Source organism: Callionymus lyra, chromosome 10 (assembly GCF_982586985.1).
Source record: "Callionymus lyra chromosome 10, fCalLyr1.hap1.1, whole genome shotgun sequence".
NCBI classification, from domain to species: domain Eukaryota; kingdom Metazoa; phylum Chordata; class Actinopteri; order Syngnathiformes; family Callionymidae; genus Callionymus; species Callionymus lyra.
Genome location: NC_141827.1, coordinates 25122122 through 25140162, shown reverse-complemented (window position 1 = coordinate 25140162; position 18041 = coordinate 25122122). Strand labels below are relative to the sequence as shown.

General features: G+C 35.8%; 1 protein-coding gene across 4 annotated transcripts in view; it reads right to left on the bottom strand.

Moving 5' to 3' along the window:
• atp2b2 (ATPase plasma membrane Ca2+ transporting 2) overlaps window positions 1-16997 on the bottom strand; it is a 66028-nt gene extending 49031 nt beyond the window's left edge. For 3 of the 4 annotated variants that reach the window (XM_087801674.1, XM_087801675.1, XM_087801676.1), the window contains exons 1-2: window positions 16845-16996; window positions 5356-5965 (exon numbers count right to left, since the gene is read on the bottom strand). In XM_087801674.1, the coding sequence (XP_087657800.1) occupies window positions 5356-5554 (199 nt within the window). In that variant the 5' untranslated portion in view covers window positions 5555-5965; window positions 16845-16996. Of the gene's footprint in view, window positions 1-5355; window positions 5966-16844 lie in introns of all 4 variants that reach the window. The other variant, XM_087801677.1, reaches the window with a different exon arrangement.
• Window positions 16998-18041: the final 1044 nt, after the last annotated feature.

Genomic DNA, 18041 nt, shown 5'->3' with positions numbered 1-18041 from the left:
CGAAAATAAACTATTCTGAATGCATGCAGCAGCAGTGATGAGTTCACCGAGAGGGGGCCAGATGAAGAAAGAGTGGAGTTGGAAAACACTTTTTGAGTTGAAATAGATTTCTTATTGTGATAAAAAAGTGATTCAAAAGGTGTTTTGCTAAACATTTGTGAGTCACAAAATTGTGTTCAAGAACTGTATACAAAGTTAAAACACAACAGTTTAAACACCTGGACATGTCATTTAGTTGTTACCAACCGAATGACATGAGGCCAGTGCTGGTAACAAAGTATTTAATAAAAGTACTTAATAGAGATTTTTGGTTCAGCATCAAATCATCAAAGTCTTCTTCTCATCTTCTATATGCAGCAGTCTTGTCTTGTGTATGATATCTAAACATTTTTTACCAACCTCCTTCCTTAAAAGTCTAAAAAGTCTGAACACTAATAATGATCTACGAGCCACATTACCTGGTCTCACAAGGTATTTATCTTTATATCGTTTCAATCTTTTAATACTCTCCATTCGTCGGTGGAAATTAAAGAAGAGTTGAAGTTTTTTTTGTTCTTTTTTAAAGGAGGAGCAGCAAAAGCAAATATGTTCTCCCCTGAAGGTTTCTGGGAGCTGAGCTGTGAAAGCTGTTTAAGGATTTAAAATGCAAAAATGTACTTTTCCTCTGCTTATATATTGCTACATCTACTTCTTTGTATCAGGTACAGCTTCACAGATATATGCCCCAAAATTAAGTTAATATAGAAATGTAGTTAATGAAAATAAATGCATTTCAGGTGAATGAAGATGAAGAGAAAACTGGGAGAAGTGAGAACAAACCTGCTCTCTTAAATAAATAGTTCTAGTTGGACAGCTGTTGCTGTGCAAAGAGGCGAGGAGCCACAAGATTTTCATTTAAACATACATAACCTAATTATATAATTCATGCAGCACTTTTAGTTTGAACCTCGAACCACTCAAAAATAAGACACTTTTTCATGACATCATGTAATTTGCTTTTCTATTCAGCATAAACACTATTATAAATATAAGTAACAAATATTATTCACACTCTTTAAATTATATTTTATATAAAAAAAAATACTCATCATCCATTGTTTTAAGGTATATATTATGTATTATATTATTTAGCTAAGCTGGATAGATTTTAAAGGAATAATTGGTTATTTAAAAATCAATCATTCATTTCATTGATTCATCAAAGCCGGAATTAAATTATTTAACATTCTTTTAATTCTCTCGTATGGTAATGAAACTATGTTTCTAACTTCAGATAATGTCACTGAACTTATCTAGTGGTAGAGTCATCATTTTGGGCGAAAGACATATTTAAATAACACAGGCAAGTACAAACCCAACTACCATTAACACTATGATAAATCATGTTTAAGTAAAACAGCTGCTCCTTCCACTGGTGTGTGTATTTATTTATTAACATTTTTTGAGAATTAATTATTCACATTTAATGTAATCTGTTGTCAATTATCGTATGCTCATGATCATTATCTACGTCAACAGGCCAGCAAATAACTCAAATCATCAGGATTTCAATAGAAATTCAAAATTGTGTTGATTTCTGGATACCTGGATAAGGACCGCTACTGCATTCTTAAAGAAGAACTGACCGAAATGAGACTATCTATGGTATCAATTTTATTTTAAATGCTATTAAAGTCAACATTTTGGTCAGGGTGTGCAATCCAAAAAGTGTGTGTTTCTAGTTTCCATCGTTCTGACAAGGAAGATAGTAAAACAATTGACAGTCTTGTTGAATAACCAACTACATAAGGTTTGACATTGTGTTTGTACAAAACTTTAACTTTTTAATGTATTTATCGTTGCGTTTTTTTCTACTTATGAAATCATAAAATGTCTTGAGAAATTGGTTGAGAAAAAAGCGGACTCCTCCGTGAACTACTGCAGGTTACATTGTATTGTTTACTAAAGAGTCATTTATAAATGCCTTCTCTAGAGAAATGCAAGCATTGTGTCATCTGGTCAACATCAACTACTGTCACGCCGTGAGGAGCCACAGAGTTTTAAAAACCCAAAGACTGTCTTTTATCAACATCGTATGCTGGGAGTCTACAGCATCAACGATAGCAAACATGTCCAAGATTTGTTTTAATCTGTATGAGAAACCAAACATTTTCTCTGAAGATCCGGCTTCTTAAACGTGGTGAGATGAGATTAAGAGGTGGGAGTGGAGGATGAAGAAGGTTATGGATCTGGAGCAGGTCTATTTAGGCTATGCTGTACACTCGCCCACTGGGATAACAGCGACCGACCAGAAAAACAGAAATAGAATCGGGGGCAGAGGACGGAAAAACGAAAAGATAGATGTTGGTATATGAGAAAACTATGCATAGAAATTAAACCGGGTGGAAAATTTTGAGATGAGTTTTGAGAATGTGTGGTTTTTTTCAACCAGAACTCGACTGTGAAGCACATGTAGCTCTTTCAATCTCGAAACAGTCTTGGTTTGCTCAGAAGAACCTGGAGTACCTTTCCGAGGGTGAGTGAAATAGGGTTGTCAGCACATACACCACCAAGTCTGCTCACTATCTAACAAGAATCAGCACATATGTCTCCTCAGGTGTAGTCAAGACATCCCATCCGTCCCCTGGTTGACTCATGACTCCGGGAACTGATACGTTTCTCAACCCACAATCCACCACGAGGAAATAAATAGGTACCTAAACACCTGAGATATGAGAGAACATTTAAGAAACTTTAAGATAAAATGTAGATGAATGAAAGAAGTAAACATTGCGCAACTTAATTTATATGAAAGTGGCCTGTTTTATTTTGATTTAATAGCTGTAAAAAAAATTAAAAAGGGCTATGATTATGATATTTGTTCCAAGATAGGTAAGATTTTCATAATCTGGCAGTTGTTTGACTTTACTGTATTTTTGAATGTTTAATAATGTTTAACAATGCAACTGGATTTTTCAACTTTGTACATGAAAGAAGATGATTCATTTGATTTTTCACTGTCCAGGTATTAGCCAGTGTGGTTGGACTAGTAACCATTCCACAACTGAAACTAAAAATGCTCTACAAAATCATATTCAAAAACACACCTAAACTCAATTGAAATCCCTTCATAACTCATTAAACACCGGAAAACTTGAGCTTTAACTTTATTGCTATCAATGCTATCCGTTAGTCTTGTTTTATGAACTTTGTGTCCTTATGCAAAAAAAAAGGTTAAATGATCAATCCTTGTGTTGTTTCTGGGTCAAAGTGACCCGGAGACCCGAAAACAAATGTGTTTGTGGTATCCCTTGCCAGGTGAACAACCTCTTCTGCGTTTGTATTTCTGGAAGTTTGTTCATCTTGAGCCAGAGACAACACAAGGGTTCAACGAACATTACTTTTTACCTTTTAAAGTCGTGGTTATCTTGGTCAAACTTAAGATTTTATAACATAAAGAGAAAACATTGAATTGGTAGATCGGAAAATATAAATATGCTTTAATTATCCAGTTCACAAAAGGTGTCACAAGTTGGATGTAGCTTGACGGCCTCATGCTGTGAACGATTCGTATCTGACTCATTCATGTCTCACTTCCTTAGACTAGCGTAGCTATTAAGCATTTATGAAGAATGATGCAGTAATAATGAAATACTGGTATCACGTGAAAGGGTCACCACATGCAAGCGCTCGCGGCCTCATAGGTCAGCCGTGCTGAGGGGCCTCTTACTATCTAACGCGGACCCTCGGGACCGATACACATGACACTCAGCTCACTTGATGACAGCGGGCATTATAGAACACCATCAAAGATAATTACCATGATCATATTTCTGTGGTTCAGTCCAGTAACCACAGCACACAGGGGAGCCCACGCACTTCAATATAGAAACACCTGGAAGACTGTAATTTATGCCACTAGAAGATTATATGAGATTATATATATATATATATATTAATGAAATCAACATCTAAAAATAAAATAAAAGAACGGGATGAAGCAAGGATCAATACGAATGCAAATGTTTTCATTCTTAAAAAAGTGAAATACTGGGTAAACATAAATTGCTTTAAATGCTGCAATAATGGCTTCTTTTCAGGAGATATTTAGAATAAAATGTGTAAAGGTAAAAGTACTTCAAAGAAAAAAGTAAAATAACTTGTCGTAGTTTGGCTCATTGGTGCAATTTCCTTGTCATTCAAACCAATCAAATACCTGAGAGGAAAGAAGAGATTAAGGTTGACAAAATCATCATAAAAATGGTTTTACCCAGGATCTTGACAATTTCCATTGACAATGTCTAGCACAACATTACTCAATGTTTCTATTAATTTCATTGTTAAACTTAGTTATTTAATGATACAAGTATAATTTATTCTTAAAAATTCCTGGTTTAAACCCATTCTACTATTTTTAGTACCTGTCATGCTTGTCACTTATGGCTACTACAAAGACACTGTTTCTTTAAATTCACATCACAGAAGCAATATGAAATTTAAACCCTTACAGGGGCAGAATTCTCAAGAAGGCATTTCTCCAACAATTATGATTCAATTACTTTTTTTAAGGGGTAGAAGTTATGATCCATCAGGCATAACCTTAGCACTCTCTAACACATCATTGAAAAAGAATGTCTATGTTTTGCTTCAATTTAAAGTGAAGACCATTTTAAAGTTAAGAGTGTTTAGCTTATAACTGTCTCAAAATAAAATTAATTGGTACTAAATATAAAGGAATCTGCTCTATAAAACTATATTTTAAAAACATTGTTCTCGATTTCTTTCCTAGTTTTTGTTGAATGATCAATTTAAAGTTCTTGCTGGCCAACTTTAAATGATATGTGGACCTGAGCTTCAATTTGTATTGCTTTGCTGTTGAAACTGTGTTGATTATTAACCAAAATTAACGTGTTTTTAAATCACTGAACCCCTCATTTTAGGAGTCAAATTGTTTCCATCACTTCAATTTATGTTTCTTCTTCACCCATTTATTTCACCAGAAATCTGAGTTGTGTCTAATTTGAGACCTGTTGCCTACATCAGCATCTGAGAAAGTTCTAATAATCAAGGAATCTAATGCAAGTGAACGCCTGAACGATCAATCTGTTGCTGCCCCTCAGATCTGAGGGCCAAGGCTGATTTTCTGTGACAGTGAAGGCACGAGTGGGGGAGGGAATGTGACAGCTCGTGAAATGTCCACAGCAAGATTTTGACGTGTAAAGAACGTGTCAAACTTGCTCTGTGAGAATAAATTCTATTAGTCCATGTAAATGTCTCTCCTGTGTGTGTTTAAGCAGATGTGTGGATCTATTACCACTTTCTTCTAGTACTGGGGAAAAATAACACAAAAAATGAGTCTTGAACGTCAAGACTTACCTTCTGTGGGTGAGGTTTTCAGTCGTTTGCAGAGTCCATCCATTCCCCCGTAGTCCTCGTGGATCTTGACCACTGCCTCCGGGCCACGCAGCTCCATGAAGGAGCGCAGCTCCATGACGGAGCAGCCGAAGCCATCCGCATGGTGGGACTCGTTGCTTTGGTTCTTGGCGTAAAAATCGCTGTTAGACAAGTCCCCCATCTTGAGTTTTCTTATTTTCTTTTTTAAAAACGGGATTCTTTATTGCTCGTCGATTAAAAAGACGATCTCATCTTCAAATCCCAAAAGAAATCGAATTAAAGTCACTTTTTTTTCCCCAAAAATATCTATCCGGTTGATTTCTGGCTGTCTGGGCTCAAACTGTTACATGTCTTCAGAAGCAGCAGGAGATGAATTCAAGCGGCTGGTGGAAGTGAAGAAAAAAAAAATCAACTAAATTGGGAGCATCCAGGTGAGCGTCAGATGCGGTCCTGAGAAGATGACGGTTTCAAGTCCTTTAGGATTCAGGCTCACCACGGCTTCAGTCCAGATCCTCTCCATGAGTGGCTTCCCATCGCTGCTATTCAGCTGTTGCCTCCGCCGTCCGTCTCTACATGTTGGTCCTCCACATCACTACAGAGAGGAGAGAGAGCGAGGGAAGGAGACGATATCAGAGCAGGTGAAAAGCTTGGGTTTCAACTCTTCGGGGCGAGAGGTGAAGCTACAGGAAGGATGAAGGAAAAGCTCTGGTTCCTGCTGCAGCGACTGCCGGTGCTGCTAACCTCATATTGAGGACGCACCAACTGACACAGAGGGAGAGAGCGAGGGAGAGACGGAGATGATAGGAATGAGAGAGAGAGAGAGAGAGAGAGAGAGAGAGAGAGAGAGAGAGAGAGAAGAGGATGCTCCTTTTCTGGTGCAGAGCAAAGAGGAGCTGAGCACGGGTGGGAGGCCAGGGCTGCTCTGACGACACCGAGAGGCAAACGTGTAATCCTGTCACACGGTGTCGGGGAACCGCTGCCTCCTCATCACAAGTGATGATGACACTTGATGAGTCAATAATGTTTTAAACATGAGGCAGGAAAAACAAACTCACTTTCTCTGACGATTATTTTCCAGATTCACTGAAGGGACGCAAACGATCAACTGTCATTTACACGCAACATACTGGAGGAAATAAAAGTGCAAACACAAGACGTGAGACAAACACGCAGGTTAAACTAAAGGGGGGTTCAGAGGATTATCATGGAAAGGTACAGAGGAGGAGGAAAGATAACAAAATTCAACGACTTCATGTTAATATAGAATACGTTTGATAGTAATAGCTTGTTTACCTTTATTTATGCTAATGGTTACAGAATTGTATTTGTTGTTGAATAGGTAAAAAAAAACTTTTTTATTTGTGCAGGCTTTTCCTTGATTTTCTCTATAAATATAAATTATTTACTTACTTACAAGGCTATATAAGTATTGTAGCACGTTGTATTAATTTTTATTTTATTACCTCTGCTAATACATTTTAAAAATGAATACAATTTACAACTTTTCAAGAATTATTGAAAATGGCTCCATAAACAGAATATTCAAAGTAAAAAGAAAATATTATATATTCAAAAAATGGTGCAATTTAAAAAACTCTTAACTTTTGCAAGGTCTGTTCTAACTGCTGCTGTTCACTTGCACAGCTCAAAGAACTAGAAAAAAATAAATAACTAATCACCATTTACTAAAATGCATCACTCAACATGTGACTAGATCCCTTAAGCGTTGAAAACTTAAAGTTAAAACTTTAAAGCTAGTGTAATGCTGATGCCATGGGGCCCTGGTTCAATTCCCCTTTGAGGACATTTTTTCAATGACAACAATTCTTGAAACATAACTGTAGATTTTAATTGAATTGTATTCGGTGCTTTTATGGAGTCATGTGAAAAAAGCTTGTTGGCCGCGGTATGCATTTTTATAACGCCTCTTCACCTGAGATAGTTTCCTAATAAAAAAATATGTCGAAAAATAAAGTAAAAACTTATCAAAGACAAAAGATGCAGAAGGTAAGATAAGAAAAAACAATCCCAGCCTCAAACCATCCGTTCCTGACTGTGATCAAACTCTTCAGACCCATCTGAGATTTTCAATATCTTGAAAACAATACCACAAAACTCTTTTCTTTTTACTTAGTTAACTTTAGTTTTTTTTGGTAAGTAAAACTATATTCTATATCACCAATAACCATTGAAGTTTAATGTGAGCGGTCCAATGAGTGATTGCTCATTCAACCAAAAACCTTCATATAAAGCAACAATAGGAGATCAATTTTGATATCATAGCATAAGATGACCTTAATTTAACCAGACGTTTAAAAGAGAAATCCTTTTTACAAGAGACCTGGGCAAGAAGTCATCAGTGTCACCGATTCTCTGAGACTCCTGTGTTGTTCTCAGTGTTATCTTGACCTTTAAAGTATATATTTTATTGGGTATTGTTTTGATTGTTTAAGTGCTCTGTGACCCTGGTCTGGAAAAGCGCTTTACAAATATTACTTACTTACTTACTTACATACTTTTTGAACTCAACTAGTTGGAATTCTGAGTAGTCCAAACAAGAAGAGATTAAACTTGTCGGAATGATACAACATAGTTTTAGAACTCCTTTTAGCTCAGCTCTGAATTCACCTGGACAGATGGCTCTAATGACAATTCAAAAGCTAAAACTTATTATTTTACACTTACTGTAGATACTGCTGCAAAGATGATCGAAGATAAAAACCGACGTCATTCATTTCACATACGGTGAATCTTGTTGCTTTAAGGTTTATTAAAGTTCTGTATGTCAGTAAGAACATCTCAAACTTCAGGAAAATGTTCTTCTTGACAAGGTAGAGATGCTTCAATATTGGGTTAGAATTACCATCATAATTGTTGTTTAAGTATGACCTCCTGTCTGTGTGTGTTCCAGGACACTACTGCCACCTACTGTTAAATGAATTTTGTTTCGTCTTATATATTAACGATAAAGATATTTCAAATGCTAAAAAAGGTAATTCAATATGTGTATGAATTATAAATGTCAGGCAATGATATTGAGTGTAACTCAAACTACAGGGAGGAATACAGTAGCTTGGTTTCGTAGTAGTTCATATGAACATGTATCATTTTATAACTGTAATGTAGTATTTGTTCTATTAGTATTGTAAATGTGCGTCAATTACAAAATATTGCAATCGAGTTCAAAATTAAAAAGCAATAAGCATAAGCTAATATTAATTATGTGATGTTTTTATCCAAACAGAAATATAACTTGTTTACTCCTGGACCACCATCGGTTGATTGTTCATGGAATTAAAGTGCAACTACTTAAAAGTTTACTGGCTATTTGTCCAAAAACTTCAGTACGTTACTAACAGGTTCTTGGAAACATTCTACTTTTTTTCCAAAGGAAAAGGCCTTATCACCAAGTAAATATTTGACATATCCTCAAGTGTTTACACTTTTCTCACTTCGATTGATCGTTGCTACCCCAGGTTCTCCCCGAGGCGTTGTGTTCTAAAGAATCACCTTAAAGCGCGCTTTGACGTATTTATCTTTGTCTCACTATGTGCAAACACCAGGAATTTAGTAAGTCATGCTAGCTTCAGACTGACTGGTTACAAATGCTAGTTGTGTGGCTTCATCTAACTCTGACAATTACAGGTATCTTTAATTTCATTAGTTTTTCCTCATTGTTTAACTTTGTAAATTCCAGGAGAGGCCGGATTTTCCAACAAATGATGACAATGAAATAAACTTTTTTAATGTTTTATAGTTTAACAGCTGAAATAGTTGTAGCTGTTGTAGCGATTAAACAAATACTGTCTGTTTGAGACTCCTTGGTAGAGGTATGTGCTGTCCAAGTGCTGAGGTCACTCAGTTCTTCAAGATAAGGTTAATAGAATGAATGAATAGATGTCAGAGTCAATGACAAAAATTAATTTTTGGCCCTAAATAGAGTAAACTGGTCATGTGACTAGCTAGTAAAATAGTGTGAATTTGCATGAAAAGTACTTTAATTTTCTTTTGGAAACTTCTGATACAAAACTACGAACCAAAGACAATTGCGTAACATTGCCCTTGCCAAACTATGATACCCCTATATTTAATGATTTAATCATCAACTTGAAGACTTTCCTCATGTCAAGGCTTCAATAAAAGAGGGACATCACAGACGAGCAGTATGGAGGTATCTGGATGTTTTTAAGTGTCTTTTTGAACAAAGATGAAGTCGAAGACAACTGAGCTTCAGTCGCTACATTTTTGTCTATAACTCTAAAACGAGAAGATTACTATAAAAATAATTCAACCTTTAGTCGATATGATGGTGAGTAGAAGATGACTGTATGACAGATCTCCTTATGAAATGTTTACAAATGTTTTTAACAAAAGCTTACTTGTCACTTCGTCAATAGAAATGATTTGAAAAACAAAAGTTGCACAGTTGACACTCTCGTCCTTTCACTGGACCACACAGTGCTAGCATGTGGACTTGGCGGACTCCTGGGAGCCAGATGAAAGAAAGACCAGATGCTCTGACCAGCTGACCACTTTATTATCCTGCATTCTATCCCTAAAAAAATTGCAGACTTGTGTTTCTGTATAATACAATTGCTTGTATTAACTCTCGGGTCCTGCCTACTTTGGCTTTGGGTGACATGGACAAATGCTGTGGTCAGCATTTTGCCTTGGTCTTGTCTGTCATAGAAACAAGGTTGCAGAATGAAAATTTTACAATTATGAGTCTTAATGATCCCCCATGGTCACCTTAACAGATGCACTGGGCAGGGACATGGCAACAGCCTCGAGGAACATCTTCTTCCTCCTGGATTCTTTCCATACACTCAAAGGCAATAAGGCATCTGTCATCATGATATGACGATAATACCTTTACTCCTCCTACATTCTTTTTTTTGTATGCAAGTTAAAAGAATTATACCTCACTAAACTATTTTTATGATATTTTGGTTTATTTAAGTAAAAAACATAATTAACTTTCTTTGTCGTTGTTTTCCAGAATTTTTTATTGTTTTTATTTAAATGATAATTTATCTGAGGCTGTGCTAATTATCTTAATAAAAATGTTGCTAAAAGCCGTAGTTATACAAAAGGTAGTTATAGTCAGTATATAGTTCAGAGTTGGCTATTTTTTATTATGATTATCCCTGCAGTTACAAAAATCTTATTAAATAGCTACTGTATTTAAATTCAATCATTTTGATTCATAATTAATCATAACAATGAAACATCATCTGAGGGAAAATGAAAAGATTAGTATTGCATTTCAACAAAACAACAGTAACAAGTGCAAAATGTTAAATTTTAAGTTACATTAAAAGATTAACTTGTATGCATTAAATGTATCGATATTGTTTTCACAATAAGAATATCTATATATATCATATAACTGTATATTTAGATATGAATCTGTTCGTTTGAAAAAAAAAAATCAATAAAAAATCAAATCAAATTTTCAATATAGACATCTTTAAATGCAATCTTTCAAAAAAAAATGTAATGCTTGAAAAAAAAAACACTGAAAAACATCCATACAGTTGTCTCCCTCTGTCAAAGTTTTAGGTATACAGTAGAGTCCTTGGCGACCCACTTTAGGTTTATTTTTGCTTCTTGAATAAGTGTTAGAAATCTTTTAATTTAGATATTGTTGGTGTTTTTGCAAATTTGGGATAAGCCGTAAACACCTTCGGATTCCATGAGAAAAACTGTGAAAAGGTAGGCGTGTGTGGACATCTCAGCTACATCCTTTTGGTAGTTACTGTGTGAGATAACACCTTAACTTTATTATTGAGATTATATTAAATATTACAGAGAGACCCACGTGACACTTCATATCTACTGTAGGAATGTTGTACTGTAGAAAGTTATGACTCCTTCCCTGACTTTGACAGAATAATAAGCATTGGGTTTACCAGTCAAATACAAAGCTAAACATACTTACTATCAATAAATGGTCTGTGGATCTCTGTTAACTTTCACGGATGCTAAATTCCTCTCATTATAAGGTAATTTAAAGCCTGTTTTAGATTTGACTTTAGTAATTCAAGGAATTATCATGAGTTTCAGCTTCTGTGAAGTCGGCTTTGTGCACTTAAGTCTCTCCAATCCTGCTACGAGGTAAACAAGGAAAAACATACTATTCCTTATGGGGTTTTTTTAAATCCTAAAATATACATTAAATACGTATATATATATATATATATATATATATATATAAAATATCGATACATTAATAGAAAGGTCACTACATGAACTGGATGTGTTCCTCAGTTATCATCTAATTCCTCGTAAGTGCTTTACAATTGATACTAATGAGATTTCAAATGATAAATAAAGGTGTCACATTATATAAAGTAGAGTAGTCAAATTATATTAAAAAATATATGTATCTAACACACTCAATGAAAGTATACATAAGCCTAATGGAGTACACTTAAAACTGAAATCTGAGACGAGATGTTAGCTTGAGTATGTTAGCGGTTAATATTTGGGATTCAATACTTAACTCATCAGATACAAAAACGACAAAAAAAAACAAGAGGTACATTCATAAGTTGAAGAGATGGTTGGCTGGGAAACCGTGACAGCTGCAGCAGTTGCAGAGTGTTAATGCAGAGCTGCTAAAACATGAGATTTGGCAATGAAAAAGCAAAGCTATGTGGTGCAACAATGATATGAAATAATAAATATAATAGAAAAAAGGAATCACTTAGCAACACACAAGTGTGAACTTCATCAAAGATCTGTCAGTCATAAGGGTTTACAATGGGTTTCATTACATCTCCGGGGAGAGTACAGTATGTTAAATTCCAATTTGAACGTCTTTCACTTTAACGTTGGGCAACCAATGCCTGTTATCGTAAAGAACATGTCATAGCAAATTAAATTAAAGCTTAGAATTTAAAGCCATAGTAACAAATGCAGACTTGTAATGCTTCCAGTGTCCCTTCACCAATGATGAGTGTAACGATCTGAAAGATGGATTTCATTGGTGCGCCTGGGTGTTGAAGGAGACTCGGAGTGCATGAGATAAATAATCCGACATGTCTCACAGAAGTCAAGAGTTTGATGAAGCAAATATTTGACTCCACATGGGTTTGGAAAGTTCCGATCCTATGCGTCACGTCACAAAGCTTTAACGTGCCAAAATGAACTGCCTCCTGACTGCATGTGGTGCATTGTTATACTTCACAAACTCCATTTCCATTCCGCAAACACAAAGCGCCTGGAAAACATGATAAAAGGCAAAGGGAAACATATTTGATTACACGTTGAGTCAGGACATTTAACTGTGTAATCCATCCTGACGTTGGCTCGCTTTCAGGAAAAAAGAAGCAAAAGTTGCTCAGGTAGGATTTCTCACTGAGAGATGGCCTGCTTAACATAATGAGTCGTCATTATTTCCGTGGTTAAATGCGCGTAATGAGGCTGAAAGTGCAAATCTGAACCTGCACCCCCAGGTTTGTCTTCAAGCCTTCAACCGGTATAAACATCTGCTCACAATCCAAAGTTACTCAAGAAAACTGAGTCACATAAATTAAATGCAAATAAACGTTTTTTTTAAATCATTTTTAGGCCAAAAAGCTTTTTACAAAAATTGTCACCAACATATCTTTAAATCCTGTCAATGAATTTATTAACTAAATCCTTTTTAATTGTTATATTTGGGATTAAAGTAAACGTTGCAACTATCAAGATCAAGATTTTGGAAATGCCTTGTTTCATTCTTCCATTTAATAAAAAGTAAATAAACGCACACATGTGAAAGAAGATCAGTGCCATCAGAATATTGAATGATTGAATGTAACGTTTCAAATGTTGAAACTTAATTAATTATTTTTATTGAAATAATATTTTGTATTTTTTGGTCTTTCATTATTTTCTGACGACAATTGATTTTAATAATTTATATATTGACAGTTTGATTTTCTTTATTGAATAATCAAATTCAAAATGTGTTTATTTTAAAAAATGGCATTTGTTTTTATTTAATCCTTGAATTCAATCATTTGTATATTGAAATGATAATTATTTTTAATGATTACACTCTAAAAAAGTAATTTTTTTTTTAACCTATTCATATACTAGTGCTACCATGATTGGTTGATAGTTTGATCAAGTAGGATGGGGCTCTTTTATTGTCTTGTCTATTATACCAACATTTGTATATTAAATTTAAAAGGTTACCAATTAAAAAGTATTGAATTTAGAACATTTATTTTTAATTATTTGATTGCAAATATCAAACTCTATGTTTCAAGAAATGTATATTGAGTATATTAATTTAGTTTAATTCAATTATTTAAAAATATTAAAAAGAAAAACACATTTTGGGATTCAATTTCAATAAAAATAAATGAACTTTTTAATATCCAGGAGAAATATTGAATCCAATTGAATTAAAATATAATACTATGGTAAACACAGGTCAGACAAGGTTTTGAGTCACTGGGTTTTTAGGACTGTGGGGGTCTACTAAAGACTGGGGTTTCAACAAAAGGTGACAAGGTAAAGCCCAGGTCACAAGTCAAGTCTCAACAGAATATATCAGTCTGTTTTCATCTTCGCTTGAAGCATCTTGCGGTGAAGAGTCATGATATATCAAACTTTAACATCGACCGTACCATGGTGAAGTTTGTTAAGAGACAGTCTTCTTATCACATTTGCATCACAGTTTGGGGAAAGCTATCGTATATTATATTCCAAGAGATATTCCTGCTATAAAATGAGTTGGCAGGCTGGATTCAGCCCCAGGCCTTGGGTTTGACACATGTTGCTCACAATTTAGAAATGATTTGCACACTTGTGCAGCAACAAGACTAGAGTAAAATTTACTCTCCATATGGTAGTCACCCAGAAAAGATGTACTTTTTAAGGGAAGTACTTTCAGTCAAAATATGTGGCTATAATCTCTCCGAACAAAAGGAAACCATAGAAAATATTGACAATGTTTTCTAATGTCTCTACAAATCCATTTTCAGGAAGTGACATTATTATTAGATAGATTGACAAATACAACACCCAGGTTTCTCAGGCTCAGTTTGACCGACTGCCCTTTGTCACCCAAGTACTGACTCAACCATGGAACCTTATCATCAGGCACAATAACCAGAGTATCAGTTTTTTCCACATTTAGTGGCAAATGTTTCACTAAGCCATTGTTAGATTTCTATCAAACAATTGACTAAGCTGTTAAGCCTCTGAGGGCAAATTAATAATGTGAAAAATATTCTGGAAGGAACCTATTAGTCAAAATCAATCCTTTAGACCAGGATAGATGGTCACTGTATTCAGTGTGTGAGTTTAGTGCGATCCCTAATCACTGAGTTATCTCAGGGTCAATGTGACCGGGAGGCCCGAAAACAATGGTTTTGTGGTATTGTGATATACATTTTACTAATTGCCCATTGGTTCTGATATATACAAATTAGTAAGAATCTAAAAAACATCACTATTTGTTTTATCCAATCATAGGTTGCACTTGTCAAAAACTAGACTGTAGAAATGTACATCCATTTTTTCCATATATGATCAATTTTGTTTTTCAAGGTCATACAGCATCTGACTCAAGAGTGGTGCCTGTGGATTAAGGGTGCTCGGCAACAAGCTCTTGGCTTTTATACGGTTGTAACGAGAAGCAAACGGAAATGGTTTCTCCACCCTGGATCAGGAAATGGCTAAACAACATGATTTCCTTTTCTGTATTCCAACAAGATACACAATTTCCAATCATGGCAACAAATTCATCGCACTCTTGGGACCACCTCTGAATGTTATCTTAATGGAGACTGATATTCTTTCAAGATGATTGACAGACTCTCTGATCTATCTCATGCATTTACTGCTTGGCTGTGAGGTATAACTGGCAGGTATGTAACTATTTTCTCTTTGTTTTCTTGCACATGTTTTCTTGCCGGCGTTGCCCTTGGCAATAATAGCACCAATGCTACAACCTGCTGGGCTAACTGGCCACGCTTGCTGCTGGGTTTCAGCCACCACAGTGTCATTCTCTCTGGCAGCTCTCAATCAGTCCTGAACACATTTCTAGGAGGCATCTCTAGTTTGAAATTATGCAGTATTAAATCCCCCTTATGTTATATGTATAAAATATGATGTGAATTTCATTGAAATTGAACCTTTTTAAATTTTCATAGAGGTCTTCTGCGTCCCTCTGCGCCCCCTTATAATTGGCTAATGGAGCTGAAATTCTGGGAAATTATATTACTTAGTATGTTATATATATATGGTCAATATGGTTCAAAATTGAATTTGTTTTAATTTTCACGGGGGTCTTTCGCACCACTTGTGCCCACTTTGACCTTGACCAATTCAAAGTTATTGACATTTTTCAATGAAGTATAAGGTCGTCCAATAAGGTTGTATCAACCGGACTGCTGCACAACAAAACTAATGGTCTCAACCCCATTAATAAGGCAAAAAAAAAAATCTGCTAAGTACCATGAAATATCCATGAAGTAAAAATTATTTCAGATTATTTTATTTTGAAGTTCCTCAAAAAAATGCCAAATCTGCATAAATTTCATCATAGAAAAAGGCTACTTTAAATAAACTACAATATGAGATTTTTTAGTTATTTCACACATATATTTTAACAGTATATATAGTTAGTATAACAGTTAGATTAGTTGATTTAGCTTTAGCCACAGGAGGTTTTTGGCTACAAAGAAAACTCCATCAACCTGTCGTAAGCTGACAGTTAAGGTCACACGGTCCATCACAGCCTCGACAAAGGCACAATTGATTCCCGGTGACAAGCTCCAAAAATTGCAGCTGATTGACTGCATATAAATTCCTGTCTGGATAAAACAGTTCTTCTATATTTGTCTACGAGTTGTACCAAATCAGATCCCAGTTCAGAAAAAAAGACACGATACAAGCTGGCAGTTGTTTGAGTCAACAACAATGTTCAAGTATAGATTCTTCAGTCGCGGCAAGGAAGGGTTTGAGAAAATGGAGAAATCAAACTATTGAGAAAAATAGAAATATTAGAATAATCTGCATTATTTGTTTCTATTGCCAATTACCTGTTTGTTCATGCAAGTCTCGACTATTCTTTGTGTGACAGCCAGGAGATGCTAACAGATGGTATGATGGGTGAGGTGTCAATTTGTGCTTGCAAGGGACGAGACAGCCACGGTTTCTCCTCATAAAATTGATATATAGAGGGGGACGTGGGGGGCAATAGCTTAATGAGTGACAGGCACAGCTCTGGAGCATCAATCTAATATTAAAATAATGATTAATATTCCTCCTTCATCTCAAGCAGTTTCCTGTTGTCCCCGAGCGGCTCAATATTCATGTTTTACACGCCCACAGATCACTCTCACATAAATGGATTCTCGCACATGAAAACCTCCTGACAGGACATCAATATGCAGCTGCCGTAACACAACTAAACAAGCACTTGACGATCCATTTCAAAAGCATTAAAACAAACTGGATATACTCACATTGAATCTAGGGCATCGCCACCTTCGCTGCAACATGAAAATCCTCACACCTAAAAATGATTTGCCGCAACAGACTCACAGCCATAGCAACCTGCAGAATGTGTGTGTGGATGTATGTGGGAGTGAATGTTGTGTGCAGACGCGTTCTGAAGATCTCCTGCCGCGGCTGCCTGGGCTGAGGTCGTCTGAAAGTACAGCGTGTGTTCGCGGCTGGAAGGAGTTAATGGCTGTGATTAGTGCTGCTGGAGCTGATGTTAGCTGAGATATGTATATAAATATTCCACACGTTCTGTTGTATGTTTCTGTTACATAATGGCGATTATATAAACTTCTTTACACTGCATCTATCAGCTGATCATTACAGCTTTAATCTGATCGGATAAAATTGTAGTCTGAGAAAAACAAGCGTTAATGTTAAAAAAACAAAAAACAGTCCCACAATCCCTGCGTCTTCTTTGTAGAGCTTCGAGAAACAGACTTAATTTCACGCTCTGTACCATCCCAATGAAAGAAGGAAAGCATCTCCGTCTTCATTTCAGGAAAGCAGGGAGACAGGGCGCTGGACCAAATCCCACTATACCCTAGGAAGGTTGCCAAAGAGTCACACGGCAAACAAACACTTTCTTCCACGCATTCATAAAGGATATGCTACTGTTAAACACTGGCATCTATTGATGAACTTAGTCAACGTTGAACGTCCACCAGGGGGTTCTCGGTGTTGATTGAAAATATTGCTTCAGGCCCCCGGTGTCAGAACATTGTAATTGCAATTACCATGGCTGCTTCGTTACGCTGTTGCCACATCACCACATGTGCATTTGTTTGTGTCAGTTTCTTATTTAATCTTCCTTTTTATCTTTTTTTAAGCATGTGTAAAATTGTTGCTAGCAATGGATGGATGGAGGGAGGGAAGGACGGGTGGATGGATGGATTAATGCATTAATGGATGGATGGATTGATGAATGAATGAATGGATGGATGGATGCATTAATGGATGGATTTATTGATGGATGGATGGATGGATTGATGAATGGATGGATGGATGGATGGATGGATGGATGGATGGACGGACGGACGGATGGATGGATGGATGGATGGATGGATGGATGGATGGATGGATGGATGGATTGATGAATGAATGAATGGATGGATTAATGCATTAATGGATGGATAAATGAATGGATAGATGCATGAATG